At 42.3% G+C, this 17,409-nt stretch overlaps 2 protein-coding genes across 2 annotated transcripts in view; both read right to left on the reverse strand.

Moving 5' to 3' along the window:
• Positions 1 to 3,102: 3,102 nt before the first annotated feature.
• Positions 3,103 to 11,569, reverse strand: kcmf1 (potassium channel modulatory factor 1). The gene is made up of 7 exons (XM_056433172.1): positions 11,406 to 11,569; positions 9,521 to 9,688; positions 8,262 to 8,401; positions 6,688 to 6,789; positions 6,377 to 6,560; positions 4,622 to 4,916; positions 3,103 to 4,481 (listed from the first exon to the last, which is right to left on the reverse strand). Exons 1-7 carry the CDS (start codon positions 11,419 to 11,421, stop codon positions 4,217 to 4,219), a joined length of 1,170 nt encoding a protein of 389 aa, XP_056289147.1. The 5' UTR covers positions 11,422 to 11,569; the 3' UTR covers positions 3,103 to 4,216.
• A 941-nt stretch (positions 11,570 to 12,510) lies between these two features.
• Positions 12,511 to 17,409, reverse strand: part of itga1 (integrin, alpha 1) — a 42,044-nt gene continuing 37,145 nt past the window's right edge. The window contains exons 24-30 of the mRNA XM_056432214.1: positions 17,171 to 17,273; positions 16,938 to 17,054; positions 16,710 to 16,808; positions 16,118 to 16,222; positions 15,919 to 16,014; positions 14,996 to 15,109; positions 12,511 to 14,556 (exon numbers count right to left, since the gene is read on the reverse strand). Of these exons, the coding sequence (XP_056288189.1) occupies positions 14,500 to 14,556; positions 14,996 to 15,109; positions 15,919 to 16,014; positions 16,118 to 16,222; positions 16,710 to 16,808; positions 16,938 to 17,054; positions 17,171 to 17,273 (691 nt within the window). The 3' untranslated portion in view covers positions 12,511 to 14,499. The remainder of the gene's footprint in view (positions 14,557 to 14,995; positions 15,110 to 15,918; positions 16,015 to 16,117; positions 16,223 to 16,709; positions 16,809 to 16,937; positions 17,055 to 17,170; positions 17,274 to 17,409) is intronic.

Raw genomic sequence — 17,409 nt, forward strand, 5'->3', positions numbered from 1 at the left:
TCAGAGGAGTGCAACAACTTCAACGCACACCGGAAGTAAACAAAGTTGCGTTAATCGCGGCCAAATTAATCGCATAGATTAACGCGTTAACGCTGACAGTCCTAACATATATACATTAAAAAATATATAAATATATATATATGTAATAATATATGTATTATATATACTATATCTAATAATATCTAATAACAGTATACTACATAAACATTGGGTGACATATAATATATGAATTATTATATATCATGTCTAATAAAAAAATAATACTGTAGCGACCCTGTGAAGTGGCTGTCAATCACAGTGTGGCACCGTGCGTGCTGGTCGAGGGGGCGTGCCTGTGATTGGCGGAGTAGAGGGGAGGCGGGGTTAACCTGTCGGAAAACGGGAGTTAAGGGTGGTTGACGGGAAGCGTTGTTGTTGACGTTCAAGCTGCTGAGCTGAGAGGAGCACGCTGATGCCCAATAAAGTGAGGATTAATAACGTCGTCCTGTCTCCGTGTCGTCAGTGCCATAACGTCCGAGACGTTACAATACATAGTGCATTGAACAGACAGCGATGTGTAATCAGGTCCTTTGGCAGCCAGGAGCTGCGTCGCGTGGATCCAAGATGGCGGATTTTCAGTTGGTGTTCAAAGGGTCACCTGTTCACGGCCGTTTCAGAAGCTACCGGTCCGACAGCGTGTCGGTGTGGCTGGAAACGGCACTGCAACTCATTTCTCTTCACTGCTGCAGTACAGGTGGAATTAAAGTAACACCAAAAAAGGTCCAAATCATCCTAACAGTACTTCGGTACAAAGCCCTAATCCGAGTGGACTTTACCATTACCCACAATGCTTCGGGGCAGCCAACTCTCAACTCCGCCACATCAAAGAGCAAATAACTTGACAACTAAAGCATTGGGAAACGTGCGGACGGTTTCTGCGAAGTGACCGTGAGCTCTGGAATATATCACACACATCAACAACAACAAAAATTTAAAAAATATATATAATTTGCACCGTGACTGAGAGCGGTGATTCACGACTATAAATAGCCCTGGAACACAGTCATATTGTAGTTCAGCCAGGGTATCAGTTTGTCGCTGCTCAGGAGGGCCTGTACATACCCACGGGAGGTATCCAGGGCTCAGGCAACGGCATCGGAGCCCGAGCCCTACCTGCGAGCATGGCTATAGGGAGCGTGCAGCGGCGACATTGGCCTCCAGGGGGCAATGGCCCCTACAGCGCATGTGGTGTAATTGCAGGTCGAGTGCGAGCCGAGGGTTTAAAGAAGCCTCTCGAGAGCAGTACGGGCTCCACTGAGTAAGCAGCAACTGAGGCTGAACACTGTTTTTTAACTGTTAAAAAAAAAAAATGCTAATACTTTTATCGTATATATATTATGAAAAAAATAATAAATAAAATATATATTTAATTTTTATTGTTTCTATATTTCTTCATTTTAGATCCCCCCCATGCACATATTTATAGCATATAGTTTGCTTTTCTTTTCCAAGTTAGGAAGGAAAATGTGTTCCCTATAGGAAAACGATATATATACATATATACATATAACTGTACCTCAATTTAATGTTAGTAATTATTGTTTGCCTTTATACAGTATATATATATATATATATTGTTTCCCTTTCTAGTAATTCTGCTTATTCACTTTTCTGTTATTAAATAAGATATATATATATAGTTTGCCTTTAGTAATTACTATATATATATACGTATATACATATACATATATATATATGTATATATATACAGTATATATGTGTAGATATAGTTTGCTGTTTTTAGCAATTTATATATCTATATCTATATAGAGAGAGAGAGAGAGAGAGAGAGAGAGAGAGAGAGAGAGAGAGAGAGAGAGAGAGTGAGAGTTTGCCTTTCTTGTAATTCTGCTCATTCACTTGCATTAAATAAGAAGATTAATACAACTCTCTCATCTCTGCAATCAAAATAAAGCTCCAGCCACCCAGCTTACAGTGGTGGGAAGTTTTGATCACACACATATTAGTTTCCTATATTTTATATTACTTCATACGTCTACTAAACCTTTAAAAATGTCAGAAACTGTTTGAGGCCCAAAGAATATTTGAGGAAATAAATAACCGCAAATGAAACCCGGCACGTATGAATATTGTTTTGTGTAGTTGTTATTTGACTTGTTACATTTTTGCAGGGTGTGATTGGGCATCCCACCCACACACACACACACACACACATCATGTGTCACAACATTCCAGAGGACTGTGACATTTGGGGGGGGGGGGGGGGTACCTTAAGTGGAGCCAACATGTGTTGTGTAAGGCATCTCATGGGCACCATTTCTTTCTAACAATAGCTACTGAGGAGTGACAAGGACAGCTGCCTCAAATACCTCACACACACACACACACACACACACACACACACGAGAACAAATGTTGGAACAGCTATTGCAATGCACTTCTGTGGCGTTATATTGTCCCACTGAACACCAACACAAGCCTGTGAAGACGCGGCTCCGTGGAGTGTGACGCCCTCGGTCTCTCATGACGCTGCAGGAGGAGTAAACGTATGACGTCATCATGTTGGTCTCTGCTCACGGCTCAATGGAGGATCTTCATGTTGTTATTGCTTCATGTTCGCCTCAGTGTCTGCTTTCATTAAAAAAATGTGTGTTGGTGTATGTAAACAAAGTTCAACCCCCCCCCCAAATTATTAAGCCTTATAATCAGCAATTACACACGTAATATATGGTTTAAATGATAACACACTAAAATATAGCTGTTTAGCCATTTCCTTCAATATTTGTCAAGTTATAAATTATCCTATGAATCAGTTACCATTGAATATTTGTGTTTACAGTCCTTATGGATTTCCTCAGAAACATATCTGCTTACGATTACACTACAGTGTGTTATAGCAAAGTGTTGAATGTGTATAAACTATAAACTAATACACGCTAAATAGGAGGGTTAAAGTATCATGTTAAGAGTTGTGATTATTCCCGTCCTCCCTCTTCCAGCATCAGTATTTGAAGTGTTGAGTATCAACATGAGATGAAATCTTGCCGGCTGAACAAACATCGGAGGAATCACAACAACACGGTGCCCTCGTGTGACGGCCTCTTGGTTTCATCGAAAGCTGAGCGCAGTTTATATTTATTGTGTTCTAAATTTACATTTTAAAAAAAGAAGAAAAAACGTCTGCCCATGTCTTGGCTCCATTATGAAAGTTAAACGCACAAATTCAATATACACATCTCATTGTATTTGACAGCGGGTGAACGTATCGGCGTGACTCGGATGAAGGCTGAAAATAATGGAGAAAAAAACAAATAAATATAAATCTCGTGAAAAGGAACAAATGTCTCCCAGCAAAGGAAAGTCTCCAAGCATCCGAAGCACGCGGTACGACCGTCAGCAGCCGTGGACATACTTTTACCTAAAAATGATAAAGTATACTGTGCCTAATCAGCTTTTTACTAAACATAAACATCTCGGCGAGCTCCTCTGCAGACATATTCAGACCGAATGAGAAAGAGCCGAATACAATCCATTTCTCTCCATTAGAACCAAAACCGGACCAAACGTGTTGCTTCGGGGGACAATTTCTACACGTCAAGTTTTCGTAAATTACTAAAAACCACGTTTTGAAATAGCCATTTAAAAACAGTTGAAAGCGTCGGGATAAATATTTCTTTCAAAGTTTTAATGACAGGGTCATTAAGTCATGCACGCTGCAAATAACTGCATGCAGTAGTTATGGTAACCCATCCAAGCACTTTTTATTCATTAATAGTCATAAACACACACAGCAGCTTCATCGGAGGAGCCTACGCCCTCGTGACTTTTGAACGTGGAGTATTTATAGGGAGAGCCGTTTGCATGTCACAGGAAGCAACGGCCGCCTGTAACACGCACCTGATAAGGAAAAGAAATGTTATGTGGATTGATTATCAACTTCATATATATTTTTTATATATATATATATTTATAGATTTCTCTTCTCTCGCTCACTCAGTTGCTTTTGCGCACTCGCACATTTATCCCACTTGCTCTCATTTATTTTTTGTTTACAATGTAACAAAAATGGTGACGGGCCTGAAATTACAATCACCAGAAACAAACTCAGAAAACAGAGGGAGGAGGGAGGAGGGGGGAGGGGCGGGGGGTACTGCTGTTGTCTGCCCATCACTGACAGCTGCAGCAGAGAGGACACAGTCTGCCTGATGCTCGGACATCAAAGAGGCGGTGGAGGAGGCTCCTTCCCCATAAAGCTGCGCTCCCTGAGCTGGAGGTTCTCCAGCGCCACGTCTAAAGGCATGATATCCACGCAGCCCATGGCCCCGAAGTCGCCGAAGTCTCGCCGCTCCTCCTCGTCCGACGAGGAGCTCTCCTCGTGCATCAGCGTGGACAAAAGCAGCTCCTGGACAAACAGGCTGCGGTCGGCGCGCTCCCCTTCGAGAAACTGCCGCTCCGCTTCGGACATCTTGGGGTCGTTCAACCTGCGGGACGCGGGGGGGGGGGGTCTCATTTAAAATACACTCGGAACAAATGAAATGATCGATAATCGACACGCGGAGGAACCAAAAAGACGCTGGTCACTTTCCCTCGTTGCGTCGGCATAGCAACAGGCCGTACTCACCGTGCTAATAAGAACTGGGAGCTGTGGGATGAGGACGAGGGATTGTTTTCACCCGCGCCGGCAGAGTTGGCGGTTGCCGTGTTGGGCGGAGGGATGGCGTTGCCAGAGCTGCCCTGGTTGTTGCCGCGGCGTGTCGCGTGGCGGCCCGTCTCCACCTGCTGCCGCGCCGTCTGCGCCTGCTGCCGCTCCAGCTGCAGCTGCATCTGGAGCTGCTGGAGCTGCGAGGCCGAGGGCCCCGAGGAGTTGATTTGCCCGCCTGCCGCACGCCGCACGCCTGACAGCTGAGACAACAACTCTGCGGGGGACCCGACAAAAACAGGCGGTCGCCGTTAGCCGTTTCTACACGAGTCGTGATTTCAGAAAGGCAACGCTGAAGACACCCGTGAGAGGATATGATGACAGCAAGTCACCAACATGATGTTTCATGAGGAGTACGGTTCTCACTGTTTTGTTTTGTAAATATGAGAAAAGAAAAGATGAGAACATAAAAAGCAATTTTATGAATACTAAATTTAAACAGACTGATGACAGTTACTGCTTTTAGTCTGAGTACAGTGAGAAAACACGTTTTTAAAACAGTTGTTTTGGGGTAAAGATAAAGTATATGTATAGGAGTATAGTTCTGTGTTGTTTATGGCACATTGTCATGAGAGGAAAGTCCACTGAAACAACAACAACAACTACTCAATCAAGTAAAGATTGACAAAATAAAAGTAAACTCCATGAAAAGGCAGTTTAAGCTCCTAAAAGAAAGGAAATGTTTGTGTGTTTGCCTTCAGGGCCACAGTGGGATTTGCCCCAGATAGTAATCAATGCATTGTTTTAAGAAGTTACATTTTTCTGTGTCTATATACAGGACTGTCTCAGAAAATTAGAATATTGTGATAAAGTTCTTTATTTTCTGTAATGCAATTAAAAAAACAAAAATGTCATGCATTCTGGATTCATTACAAATCAACTGAAATATTGCAAGCCTTTTATTCTTTTAATATTGCTGATTATGGCTTACAGCTTAAGAAAACTCTAAAATCCTATCTCATAAAATTTTAATATTTCCTCAGACCAAGTAAAAAAAAGATTTATAACAGCTGAGTGTTTGTCAAGGCTCAGGAAACCCTTGCAGGTGTTTCGAGTTAATTAGACAATTCAAGTGATTTGTTTAATACCCTACTAGTACACTTTTTCATGATATTCTAATATTTAGAGATAGGATATTTTAGTTTTCTTAAGCTGTAAGCCATAATCAGCAATATTAAAAGAATAAAAGGCTTGCAATATTTCAGTTGATTTGTAATGAATCCAGAATGCATGACATTTTTGTTTTTTGAATTGCATTACAGAAAATAAAGAACTTCATCACAATATTCTAATTTTCTGAGACAGTCCTGTATATATATATATATAATTTGTTTCTTCTTTCTAAATGTGTACATTTTGTTTAAATGCATTAGCCTTCTGAAATCTCCAGAAGATACTAAGAAAGAATAAAGCAACGTACAGCATATTTATGAGAAGAAAAAAAAAGGTTATTGTTAACATATTGTAATAATTATCAGCGCCCCTTAGTTTTATGGTTAGAATAACTTAATGTATCCTCAAAGTTTTTGAGAATAAATGCTATTGAAATGGTTGTCAGTCAAACAATGCAGGTTTTGATGCAACGCAGTAGTGACGGATCCAAATGATCCCATTTGAGGGAGAAGATTTGACCTTTAGTTTGTCATTTCTATTATTTATTATATTCCGGATGCTCACCTGCAATTGGGTCCATGGCCTCTCTGTTACTGGGGGTGTAGGTGGAGCTCTGTGATGAGGAGGAGGAGAGTCCCCCCGTGGAGCCGCTAGTAAAGTGCATATTTGTCCGTCGCGCTCTGGGGCCGCCCAGTCCTCGTCCAGGGTGGAACATCCTGCGTACATGCCGGACACTGCTGGACTCGTCGTAAGCGGACCGTTAAGGCTCAAAGCTGTCACACGACACCAAATATGGCATCGACATTTAAAAAAAACAGGAAACAGAAACAGATCTTTACGTCGACGCTAGAGCCGGGAGATACGGAAAAGGATATTAAATCTCTTGGCGCTCTGTGTTCAAGTGTGAGGTGAGCTGTAAAGTCATCTGTGACATGGTTGGGATCCCCTCCTGGCAAGGCGGCACATATCGGACAGATCTGAAACGAGAGGGAGGGGTTTCTGTTTGAGATCAATGTTCTCGGCATGAACAAAATGCAATTTGGTTAAAAACCTAGAAACAATGTGGAAGTTCGAAGTAATGATGTCACTTTTTGTTTTGTTTGATGCCATATGGTAACACGTTGCACATCTGAGATCGGCTATTGCTCAAACTGACTTAAACACCTCGATACTACAGGGATGATTGCATAATACCGTGAGTTAGAAAAGGCGGACTGGACTCAGCATTGTGCTCCTACACATGAGATGTAAAGCTGGTGCCCACATCAACGCAACCCGACCTCCAAACGTCCTTCAGTCATCGGGGTGTTATGCTCGTCGTCCCAAATGACACCAACGTTGTACAGCCCCGTCTGGAGCCTCAAAAAGCTTCAAATGACTCGTTTTCATATATGCAGCGACGCTCCTGAGACCTGGAAACAGACTTTGAGGACGTCCTGAGTAAACGCTTCACGTCATGCGTGTTCAATATGAGCAGATTGTTGGGGACATGTTGATCAGCTGAGCAGGTTGGACCGAAGAAGTCTTGAAGACGTAGATCTACTCGTCTCTTTTGTGTCGGTAGAAGTGTCAATAAACTTTGGTTAAAAACGATAATCTCTGGAGATTATGTCGATATAAACCCAGCATTGAATCAATGAACCGACGCGTCAAAGATCAATCGAGTGATTTGTTGATCAACTAAAATTATGATAGTTGGTGAAAACAGAAAACAACAAACATCCCTCAGTTACATTTCACAGATATAACAATAATTTATGAAATAATGGGGAGATTGATCAATAACAATGATACTAACTTGCATCCCATAATCAACAGAGGCAGCACACACACACACACACGCACGTTTGTATCAGAGCACTTACTGTACACACCAGTCTCTATTGTGCATCAAATATTTAATGTAAAACCCCAGAAAGTGACACCCAGGACATGATCTGCCGTATGCAAACACAGCAAGAGGTGACAGAAACCTTCCCCACTGCTTTTTAAAACTTCTCTATGAATAATTATATAAAAACAAGGATAGCATTGTTCTATATTTTCCCTAACGGCAATGAATGAATACATCCTGCGGAGCTCCACTGTTGCCTCAAAACAATGTGAACCACATCAATGCACCACATTGTTTCACTGGGTGACATGTGTCTTCATAATGATGACATGGTCACTGTATTTTATTTAGAGTCAATTCCACAAAAATAAATAAAATCCATAAATGTCCCCCGCGTGTAAATTCTGGGATTCATTTCAGCTGCGATGCCGACAGGCAAGAGGAGAAAAAACAAACCCTGCAATCAAATGAATCCAATATAAAGTAAGACGGAGTAAAGTCGACTGCTGGAGCCGTCCACCGAAACAAAGAGCATTTGATAATATTGAGACGAACAAAACATGAAATTACAGTTTAGAAATAGTAACCTTCCCGTGACGTGTGCAGAGTACTCACCACTTCTGTGGAAGTCTCTGCGTGTTCCGAGGTGATGTGCTCCTGGAGGGACGTCTCCGTGTAGCCCATCTTGCCACAGTAAGGACATGTGAATGACTGGGGTTGCTCTACTGAAAAAGTGTCTCCTCCATAATACAAGTCTGCAAAAGGACAGTTAATAGAGAAAATGTGACCGTGCGTTAATCAATATTCTAGTTATAAACAAAAACAACTGGAAATTAGGCTAGATTAATCAAATGAATCATCACGCCAGTCATATTGAATCATTCGTATTTGTGAAATATTTACATTACATTACATGTCATTTAGCAGACGCTTTTATCCAAAGCGACTTACAATAAGTGCATCAACCTAGAGTACAAACTAAGAACAAATAGAATACAGAAAGTAACATTTCCTCAACATAGTCGAACTACAAAAGTACCATAATAAGAGCTATTTAAAGCCCCATAATGGAGTTTTTCCCTTTTAGCACCCCCTTCAGCTTTGGAGGTATTTAACGTTTACTTCAGTGTCGTAAATACCCAGTTACGATAGATGCAGCCTCGCATACACTTGTATTGATGACCAGATGAAGTCAGAAACCAAGAAATGATGTCAACCGATAAGCTAAGAATATTCAAAGATTTTACATAAATATGACTGCATAGTTTTATTCATTGTGATATCGGAGATGAATGCTAACGTAACCAAAAGAATGACATTTAGTTTAGATGAAATACCGATCGCGTTTTCAGCCTATATACGTTGTTTTCTCAATGTTTGAATGTGGAGTACGTGTGATCGAATACAATATTGTTGACGACACCAAAAAGCTACCCTTATACTGGAGCTGCGAGCGTGGAGTGGCACTATATGACATTGCGTAATCACTGCCAGAAAGCAGGTCGAAGAACATCCGCCCCGTTATTTCCCAACAGACCCCCGATGGAAATGGCGAAGCCGCAAATCGCCATATTAAAAGTCATTGTAGCGGCACCATTTTTTTCAAAATGTTATTTTAAGGTACAATTGTTGCATAATGTTACTTTAAGTGCCACTGAAGTGCTAATCTGTGATTTAATCCAGATATAGTCGGATAAGATGTGTTTTTAGTTTCCGGCGGAAGACGTAGAGACTTCCTGCTGTCCTGATGTCAGTGGGGAGCTCGTTCCACCACCGAGGAGCCAGATATGTGGTATGTATGACATATGGTAGCCGCGGCGCGGTGAGTTTGTGTACACAGGTTTCTGTCTGGGCTTTTTTCGGCCGGTGCTCACCGTAGTCGACCCGGGTTAATATACACTGCATGGGGTGCTCTGTGGTGTGCCTCGTCGTGGTGGCTCCGCTCTCGTAGCACGACGCGCACAGGTCGTAGTCGTAGCAAATTAAACACTTGAACCGTCTTCCTCTGAAGTTCCCTTTCAAACACGCATCGCAGCTCACACCTGCAAAAGAGAAAAGAGCAGCGTGAAGTCAAAACACGCGGACCGGACAATAAAGTCATGAATTCTTTATCAACGCTTCTGCAAGACCGAGAGGGATAAAGCAATCTCTGTCCGCAGGCCAGTCTCATTTACACGAGCATGCGATTTGGAGTGGCACCGACCCACAGGTGCCAGCCAGCGAAGAAGAACTCGGGCATTCCAGATAACTTCACATGCACGGCCTCAAATGCACCACTCAGAGGCGCGTCACGGGCAATAAGCATCCGAAAGCTGGTTTCATTACAGCTTTTGTTAGTTATTTATCGAGCTGCCCGGTCATGTTCAGGCATGTTGCTTTTTATATTTATCTAGATCTACATGAACCAAAATCGGTAAAGAGACAGTAAACCATCCAAGGCTGCAGACGTAGTTTCAGCCATGTCTGGATTCTCCAAATAGCTCTTTACTTTTCACAAGTCTTCATCATATGAAATATCTACTTGTCCACTCTTTACTGCGTGATTACAGTGAAGAACCATCCAATCACTGGCTCACTGCTCTGCAGGCACAAACAGTCATTTTCTATGAAACATCATAGTTAAACTAAGTGAAATTTCCATTGAAGGAGAGGGCGGGGGCTCCATATTTGACCGTCTTGCACATTAGGTATGCAAATATTGTGGAAAAAAGTTCTTTGTTGAGGCTGATCTGACGCCTTGCAACGAGAAGAAAATCTCCACACGCATTGACCAAAGTCCTGCCTGAACAAACACATCACCAGGCAACGTGCAGACGCCACCTGCACGAGAATATTAAAGGTTTGTCGTACAACACAAAGTTGTGCAGAGGCTGACAAAAACAAACAGGACCACCACCTGGGTGGATTACAAATAAATCAAATTAAACAGCACCTTCTGCCACGAACATATCATGAACTCACCTCAAAAAGCTAGCCTGGCCACTAGGGGACACGTGAATGGTTACCAAGTGGCCTCACGTTACCTGTATTGTCCCGATATACTTTATTCAAGATAAAGCAAGTTACTGCAGCACTACCACCGGGTTTTACCACCCGAGCAACTTCTAAGGCGATTAAAACAGGACGGCTTCACGTCACCAGAATGACGTGAAGAATGGAGAGAGAGCCGAAGTGGCCCTCATGTGTTACCAGTTAAAACATACAGTAACTTAACCCTTAAGCGAGCTAGTGGCCTGGCAGCGAGCTAACTTAGTGATTTGGTTCATGGTCTGAGGCCTCAGACTTTCTTCTTGATGACAGTGCATTCGCCGACAGCAGCTTATGCGACCAGAACATCCTAACTCCGGGCTCCTAAATTAACACATATACGAGCACCGCTATAATAGGACATATAAATAATATAGCACGGGTTTATGGGGCCAGTAAAAGCAGCGTTAAGCCGCAGCTACACCGACGGCTCCTTGCGTTAGCTTCCGCTAGCCAACGCAGTGCCAACGGCTAACTGCTAAAGCGCCGCAATGTTGCCGTATCATTGTGAGCCGGTTGATAGAAGTCACACCGGGCACTTCACGTTAAAACTACCCGAGGGGTCTCGGTAGGGCACGGTTGCTGACAGCGAACATGTGTGTGTGTGTTGAGGGCACAAGCCGCGGAAAGCGCTACACATCCCCCCCCCCCCCCACCCCTTCCCCTGAAGCTAGCCGAGGAGCTAGCTGCTCAGGTAATGTAGCCAGCGACCTAAAGGCTTTATCAACTCACCCTCGTGTCGGGACATCCTACAAGCAGAGGCACAGCCCCTCCTCGGGCTCCCCGGCGCGGTTAACGGGGGGACGATACAGTGTTTTAGACGCTCAACTTGAAAAGAGAGGAGAAAAAAAGCCTTCACCCTCGCTTCTTTTTCGAGCAAGATGGATCCGACAGCAGCTTACAGTTTGTTCTGCTTCCCCTCCCAGTCACCCGGCGCGAAATACCGCGGCCGGCCAGCAGGGGGCGCACTCCTACACGGAATTAGAAATCACTCGTGGCCCCGACGTGGTGTTTGGCTTTGTGTGTGGTTATTGTTGCCTCTCATGGAATTTCCTTTCCAGCCATGACATTTTTACAAAGAAAAATCATCTATTTTATTATTATTATTATCTTGAGGGGAGGTTGTAGGATTTACAGCAGATAGCAAACAGTAGCCTCTATACAGCGCCGCCGCTCCCATAACGCGCACTATACGCGCTGTGCGTCGGGCACCAAGTCCTGAGGGGGCACCACAAAATTGGCAACTAAAAAAATCCTCATATAGTTATAATAATTATAATGCCGATATTATTTCAGTCTAGAAATATTAGGCACCTTTAGGCATGTATATCACAAAACAGGCAGAACAAGAGATATATTTAATCGCTTAGTACCCCCCATCATGAAGCAGCTATGCATAGGGCACCAACATGGCTAGCGGCAGCATTGCCTCTATAATCCTGATCAATAAAAAGTACTTTTCTGTTTTATAAATTATCACTCCATGTAAAATCTTAATCTTCAAAGTAGGTGTAGATGTGGAATTAATATAGTGGATTAAAAGTGACACATTTCTACGGTATGGAAATACTGAAGTGCAAATAGGCTATTTAAAAATCTGTAAATATTCCTTTATGAATGACTTAAATTATATGTAATAATGAGAACACTGTAACACTGTCAGCTAATGCATTTTAAGAGAGAAAATGCATATCAGTTCTTAACGGGTGATCATCAGGAGTGAGAGATGTGTATAGGCTAGTGATTTCATGTGAACTTTTTCCACATTTGTTAAAAAACAGATACAAATCATATATATATAGAGAGAGATAGAGATAGAGAATTAATGATCAAGCACTTTTTTTCATAAAAAGTATTTATTTTTTATTTGTATTCAGTTCATTTCTGTGCTGATGAGGACGCGTGTAGTCTGACAAACCAGTGCATTACAATGAAGACTTCACAGCAGTGTAGAAGGCTGGGGTGGCGCTCACGACTCTCACTTTGCCCGTCACTTCACCACAGACGTTAATAGAGGTGGAGGATGTGTGAAGACACTCCCAGGCCACCTCAAGTGGACAAAGAGAGACTCGTGACTTCGCCCTGGTGCTTAAAGCCTGATGTAGCCAAACAACAGCAACACATTCTGTACATACAATTTATTACATGTGCTTCATCTCAAGAGTGGAGAGTGCGGGGAGCTGGGGAGTATTTCATATCAAAAAGCTGCTCCTTCTTCTTCCTCCTGTCTTCCCTCAGCTGTATTGTATGACAGTGAGGGAGAAGGTCGAGAAAGAGGGGGAAACCCAGCCTCCCCATAATACAACATCATTTATTTAAACACATCGTGCAACTTCTGGAAACAAAAACAAGACAGAAAACCTGAAAGATTAACTTTGTAAAGTACGGTGTACCACATGTGGGGTGCTCTTGAGCCGTTGTATGCTAATGCTTAGTGTACATGTTGTACCTCGTCTACACTACACTCCTCCAGTGAATGCCATTGACCCAATGGCAACTGCTGGTGACATACGTTTCTACATCATAAGACATTCCACCTTTCATTTTGCAAATCAAAAAAGCGACAGTCATATCTCACCTCAATGCAGTCATTCAATCAAATAAAACCAAAGTAGTGGATACAAACCCTCATCTTCAGTACAGAATAGTTATACTTTCATTATCTCGTCAAAATATAACAATATTTACATATTTGCATCAGCTTTTGAATTGTGAGATCGCCCCGATAACTTTCTTACATGTCCAATGTTAACGAGATCCTTCGTGATAGTCGTAGCACCTGAGCAAAATCATCTCCTCTGACCACTGATCACAAGACTGATGGATAACATCTCTTAAATTACATGAATTAGCAAAACACAATTATGTACATTTATAAGCATCTACTGATATTTACAGTGCAATCAAAGTTTGGGATTTTGAAGGCAGAGCTTACTGTATCTCTCAGTAACCACGGTGACACTAACTAAAAATATTAAACATCGGAGTTGGGGACAAGGTTTTTTGTTTTTGTTTTTTGATTTGGTTAATTAAGAATAAATGTGTACAAAATAAAAGCATACCGACTGCAAATACATCTGGCGTACAGGTCAGTGTCTTTAGAAAACATGTTAGGATTAAGGATGTGCCACTTTATAATTGTTAAAATTCAGCAAAAATAGCAAACAAAAACAAACTGCTATAAAATGCTCAAAGGTACAGTGTTTCATAAAGCTATCAAGACAGGCGGCTCCGACACATGTGAATTCACATGTTGTCTCAGAAGCGAAGAGACCTTTGGACATCGTCGCTGCAACGGCATAGAAAGTAAGTCGGGTGGCTTCGGAACATTAGATTCACACACAGAAATACCTGAGTACTTTTCTCCCCTCTAAAGCTGGAGTGCAGCTATCGTAGCTCTTGTGTTTTTGCAAAACCGCCGTATGTAATACAGATATATGCTACTTTGCCAACAGATGCCTGAGAAGTGATGGTTTTCTTCCTTCTTGAACCTGACAAGATGGACGCCGTGTACCCACAACAACAACAACAAAAGCTGAAAATACAAAAAATACAGTGAGTGCCAACGACTTTACACAATTAAAAGTAAGCGTCTGTCCGAGCGCTCTCGGTGTGTGTGAGACCATCTGAAGTGGGACCTCGTGCTCAAGGCGTCAAAGCACAAGGGGTTGGGAAGTCAAACGTCATTGGGCCCAGGCCTGCACAGGATGCCTGTGGGTCTGGTGCCTGTGGGTCGTCCGCCTGTCCGCCTGTTTGAAAGTCTGCCGGTCCCTCCTGGTGGTTCTGGATGCGCACGCAGCCGCTCGCTGCTGGATGTCTGGATGCCTCAATCCATCATTTCCTCCTTTGAGTAGTCCCTGGATTTTCTCTTGAAGAAGCCCATCTGGAGGATCACAACACCCAGTTACAAAACAGTCGCGCTGGACAGATGTGAAGGCTCACTGGCGAGAGGAAAGGAATAGTTTAATATGCTTACTCCCTTTCTTTTTAAGAGAACTGGGGAGATCAATCTAAATATTGTTATGTGCAAAGACTATTTGGCTTGGAGCATGTGCAAGAAGTCTGATCAATAACCCCTCATAAATCAACACATTTTATTTTAAACACTTAGTTTTTTGTGTGGATTTTAATCATGACATATTTGTAGCTTCATATTTAATACGCCAACAAGAAAGGGATATCGATCTTCTCATCCGTCTGGACGCATATGACCTCACTTCCCCTGATGTTTAACGACTCCTTTGAAGTCATGCTACATTTCATATTCTACTGACATTAAATTCAACGTTCTGAAATACTCTCAAGTCTGGAGGTTGTTTTACCTTCCAGAGAGCGAAGATGACGAGCGCCAAGATCAGCAGACCTATCAGGATGCTCATGATGATGATCCAGATGGGGATTCCTCCTGAGGTCTCCTTCGACACCTGGATCTTCACCTGATCGGCACATGGATACAAGAGAGTAAATGTACACTGACGTGTAAATACACACACATACTTCACATCCCCAGGACATTTCCTTCCGGTCACCCCCCTGCACATCACTTAATCCTTCATTTAAATACACTTAAATAAACTTAAATACACATAATTATCCACCTTAAACACACTTAAATACACATTATTCTTAATTTAAACACACTTAAATACACATCATTCTTAATTTAACACACACTTAAATACACATCATTCTTTATTTAAACACACTTAAATACACATCATTCTTAATTTAAACACACTTATATACACATAATTCTTCACTTTAAATACACTTACACTTGTTACATTTCTGAAACCTGCCGTCTGTGCACTTTACCTCATACTTATATTAATATTTGGAATTATCGCATTGTGTTTATTGTTACCTTCGCATTGAAAATGCGGAAGGTTATGTTTTGATCGCCGTGTATTTATTTATTTATTTGTATGCGTGTTATTCGCATAACAAAAAAAGTTTTAAACCGAATCGCATGAAATTTGGTGGGATGATTGGTTATTATCCGGGGACCATTTGATTAGATTTTGGGATCGATCGTGTCAAGGTCATGGATAGGTCAAAATCTTCTTTTTACCATAGCACGGTTAATTTGTATCCAATTGGCATGCAACTAATGCCAACATGTTCATATTCAATGCCCAATCTTGTGATATACGAAGGTATGCGCTCTACCGAGTGCCCGTTCTAGTTTAATGATGATACAAGTGCACAATGAAACAAAAGAATGAAAAAACCCTTTACGACTTACACTTCTGGTCCTGTCACTGTCGTTCAGCTCAAACAGCTTCGTGTTTCTGATGCCCAGCGTGGCGTTCACCAACATGTACAGACTGGAGAACTCGCCCTGGAAGATAAATAATAAGTTTCTTGTCCGTCCGTCACTCGGACTCAACACCAACAAAGCGAGAGAAGACAGCGTTCAGCAGCCACAGGCGGCGTTGACCCACCTTGATGAACGTGGGTTTCCACACCCTGAACGTGACGTTCACCTGACTGAACGAGGCCTCGGGGATGGAGCAGCTGAACGATGCACAGTACAGGTTCGCACAGCTCTGTGGAGGGAATCAGACGCACAGTCAGAAGTGCCTCAGAAAATAAAGTCTTATTGAGTTTGGAATGAGCCGAATATTTAAACCAGAATTCATCTGTGATATAAAGACAACTTTCAGCTCATGACAGTATTATCATTTTGTATTATACTACAGTAAACTTACTTTGTGTAAGCCGTCCTGAATGGTCATGTTATTATGTGAGACACAACATGCCTTTAAACTACTTTTAATTATGAAATATGACCCCAGTCAGGTCATTTATCTTATGATATATATCCTATCAATTTTCTTATCCTAGTGGTAGACAACTCTTTGAATGCCTTCAGGTTGGCTGCCTCTCTCCCTTCAAATTTTATTTAAGGGAAATTTAAGGACAACACCTTGTGAAATTTGTGCTTATTATGAGACTACAGCTACGGGCAAAGGTTGTTGATTATCTGGTTACACAGGTCAGAAGAAGTGAGACAACAAGAGGCTCATCGCTCACCAGCAGGAAGACACTGAGAGTTTCTTTCTTTGGATTTGGATTGATGACTATCGGGTTGATATTGTGGCGGTTGATCCAACGCGCCGCGTCACACTTCACCTACAGAGAAGAGAGAGGCCGATATGAAATTGAGTCCATCTGCTCAGATGCACTCGCATGTGTGTGTGTGTGTGTGTGTGTGTGTGTGTGTGTGTGTGTGTGTGTGTGTGTGTGTGTGTGCACTCATACCTGTGGGCTGGTGCTGACGTGGGTCAGGTACAGTAAGTCGTTCTGCCGAGGAGACTGGTCAGGATACATCACGGTGAGGTCGAGTGGGGGGGACGCCACGTCACCCGACTTCTCCACCTGAGGAGAAGTGAGACGGAGACGCCTCGTTTGACTATCATTGCTCCTCATCTGGATTCCCAAACCTTCCGCATGGAGCCGTGAACATGAACCGATCAGCAGACATGATCCGTTACCGTGTAGCTGATGTTGACCTCCTCTCCGATCATGCTGGTGTCATTAATTACAGTCGAATACTGTTCTCCCTCTTTTACGATGATGTGTTCATCCCCCGGCCGCCTGAAAGGATTATTGAAACAAAATAAATCTAAATAACAGTTTTAGATACAGACATATGTTTATGCATTTAATATAAAATGTAGATACCATTGAACACAAACTCTTGGTAAAAGTTACAAATAAATCAACAATAATT

Source organism: Pseudoliparis swirei, chromosome 15 (genome assembly GCF_029220125.1).
Source record: "Pseudoliparis swirei isolate HS2019 ecotype Mariana Trench chromosome 15, NWPU_hadal_v1, whole genome shotgun sequence".
NCBI classification, from domain to species: domain Eukaryota; kingdom Metazoa; phylum Chordata; class Actinopteri; order Perciformes; family Liparidae; genus Pseudoliparis; species Pseudoliparis swirei.

Coding starts and splice junctions, on each gene's coding strand:
- kcmf1 (XM_056433172.1), bottom strand. Junction 4,917..6,376: donor GGCCATGGACCCAATTGCAG/GTGAGCATCCGG, acceptor GGTCCCCCGCAG/AGTTGTTGTCTCAGCTGTCA. Junction 4,482..4,621: donor TCCCAGTTCTTATTAGCACG/GTGAGTACGGCC, acceptor CGCGTCCCGCAG/GTTGAACGACCCCAAGATGT.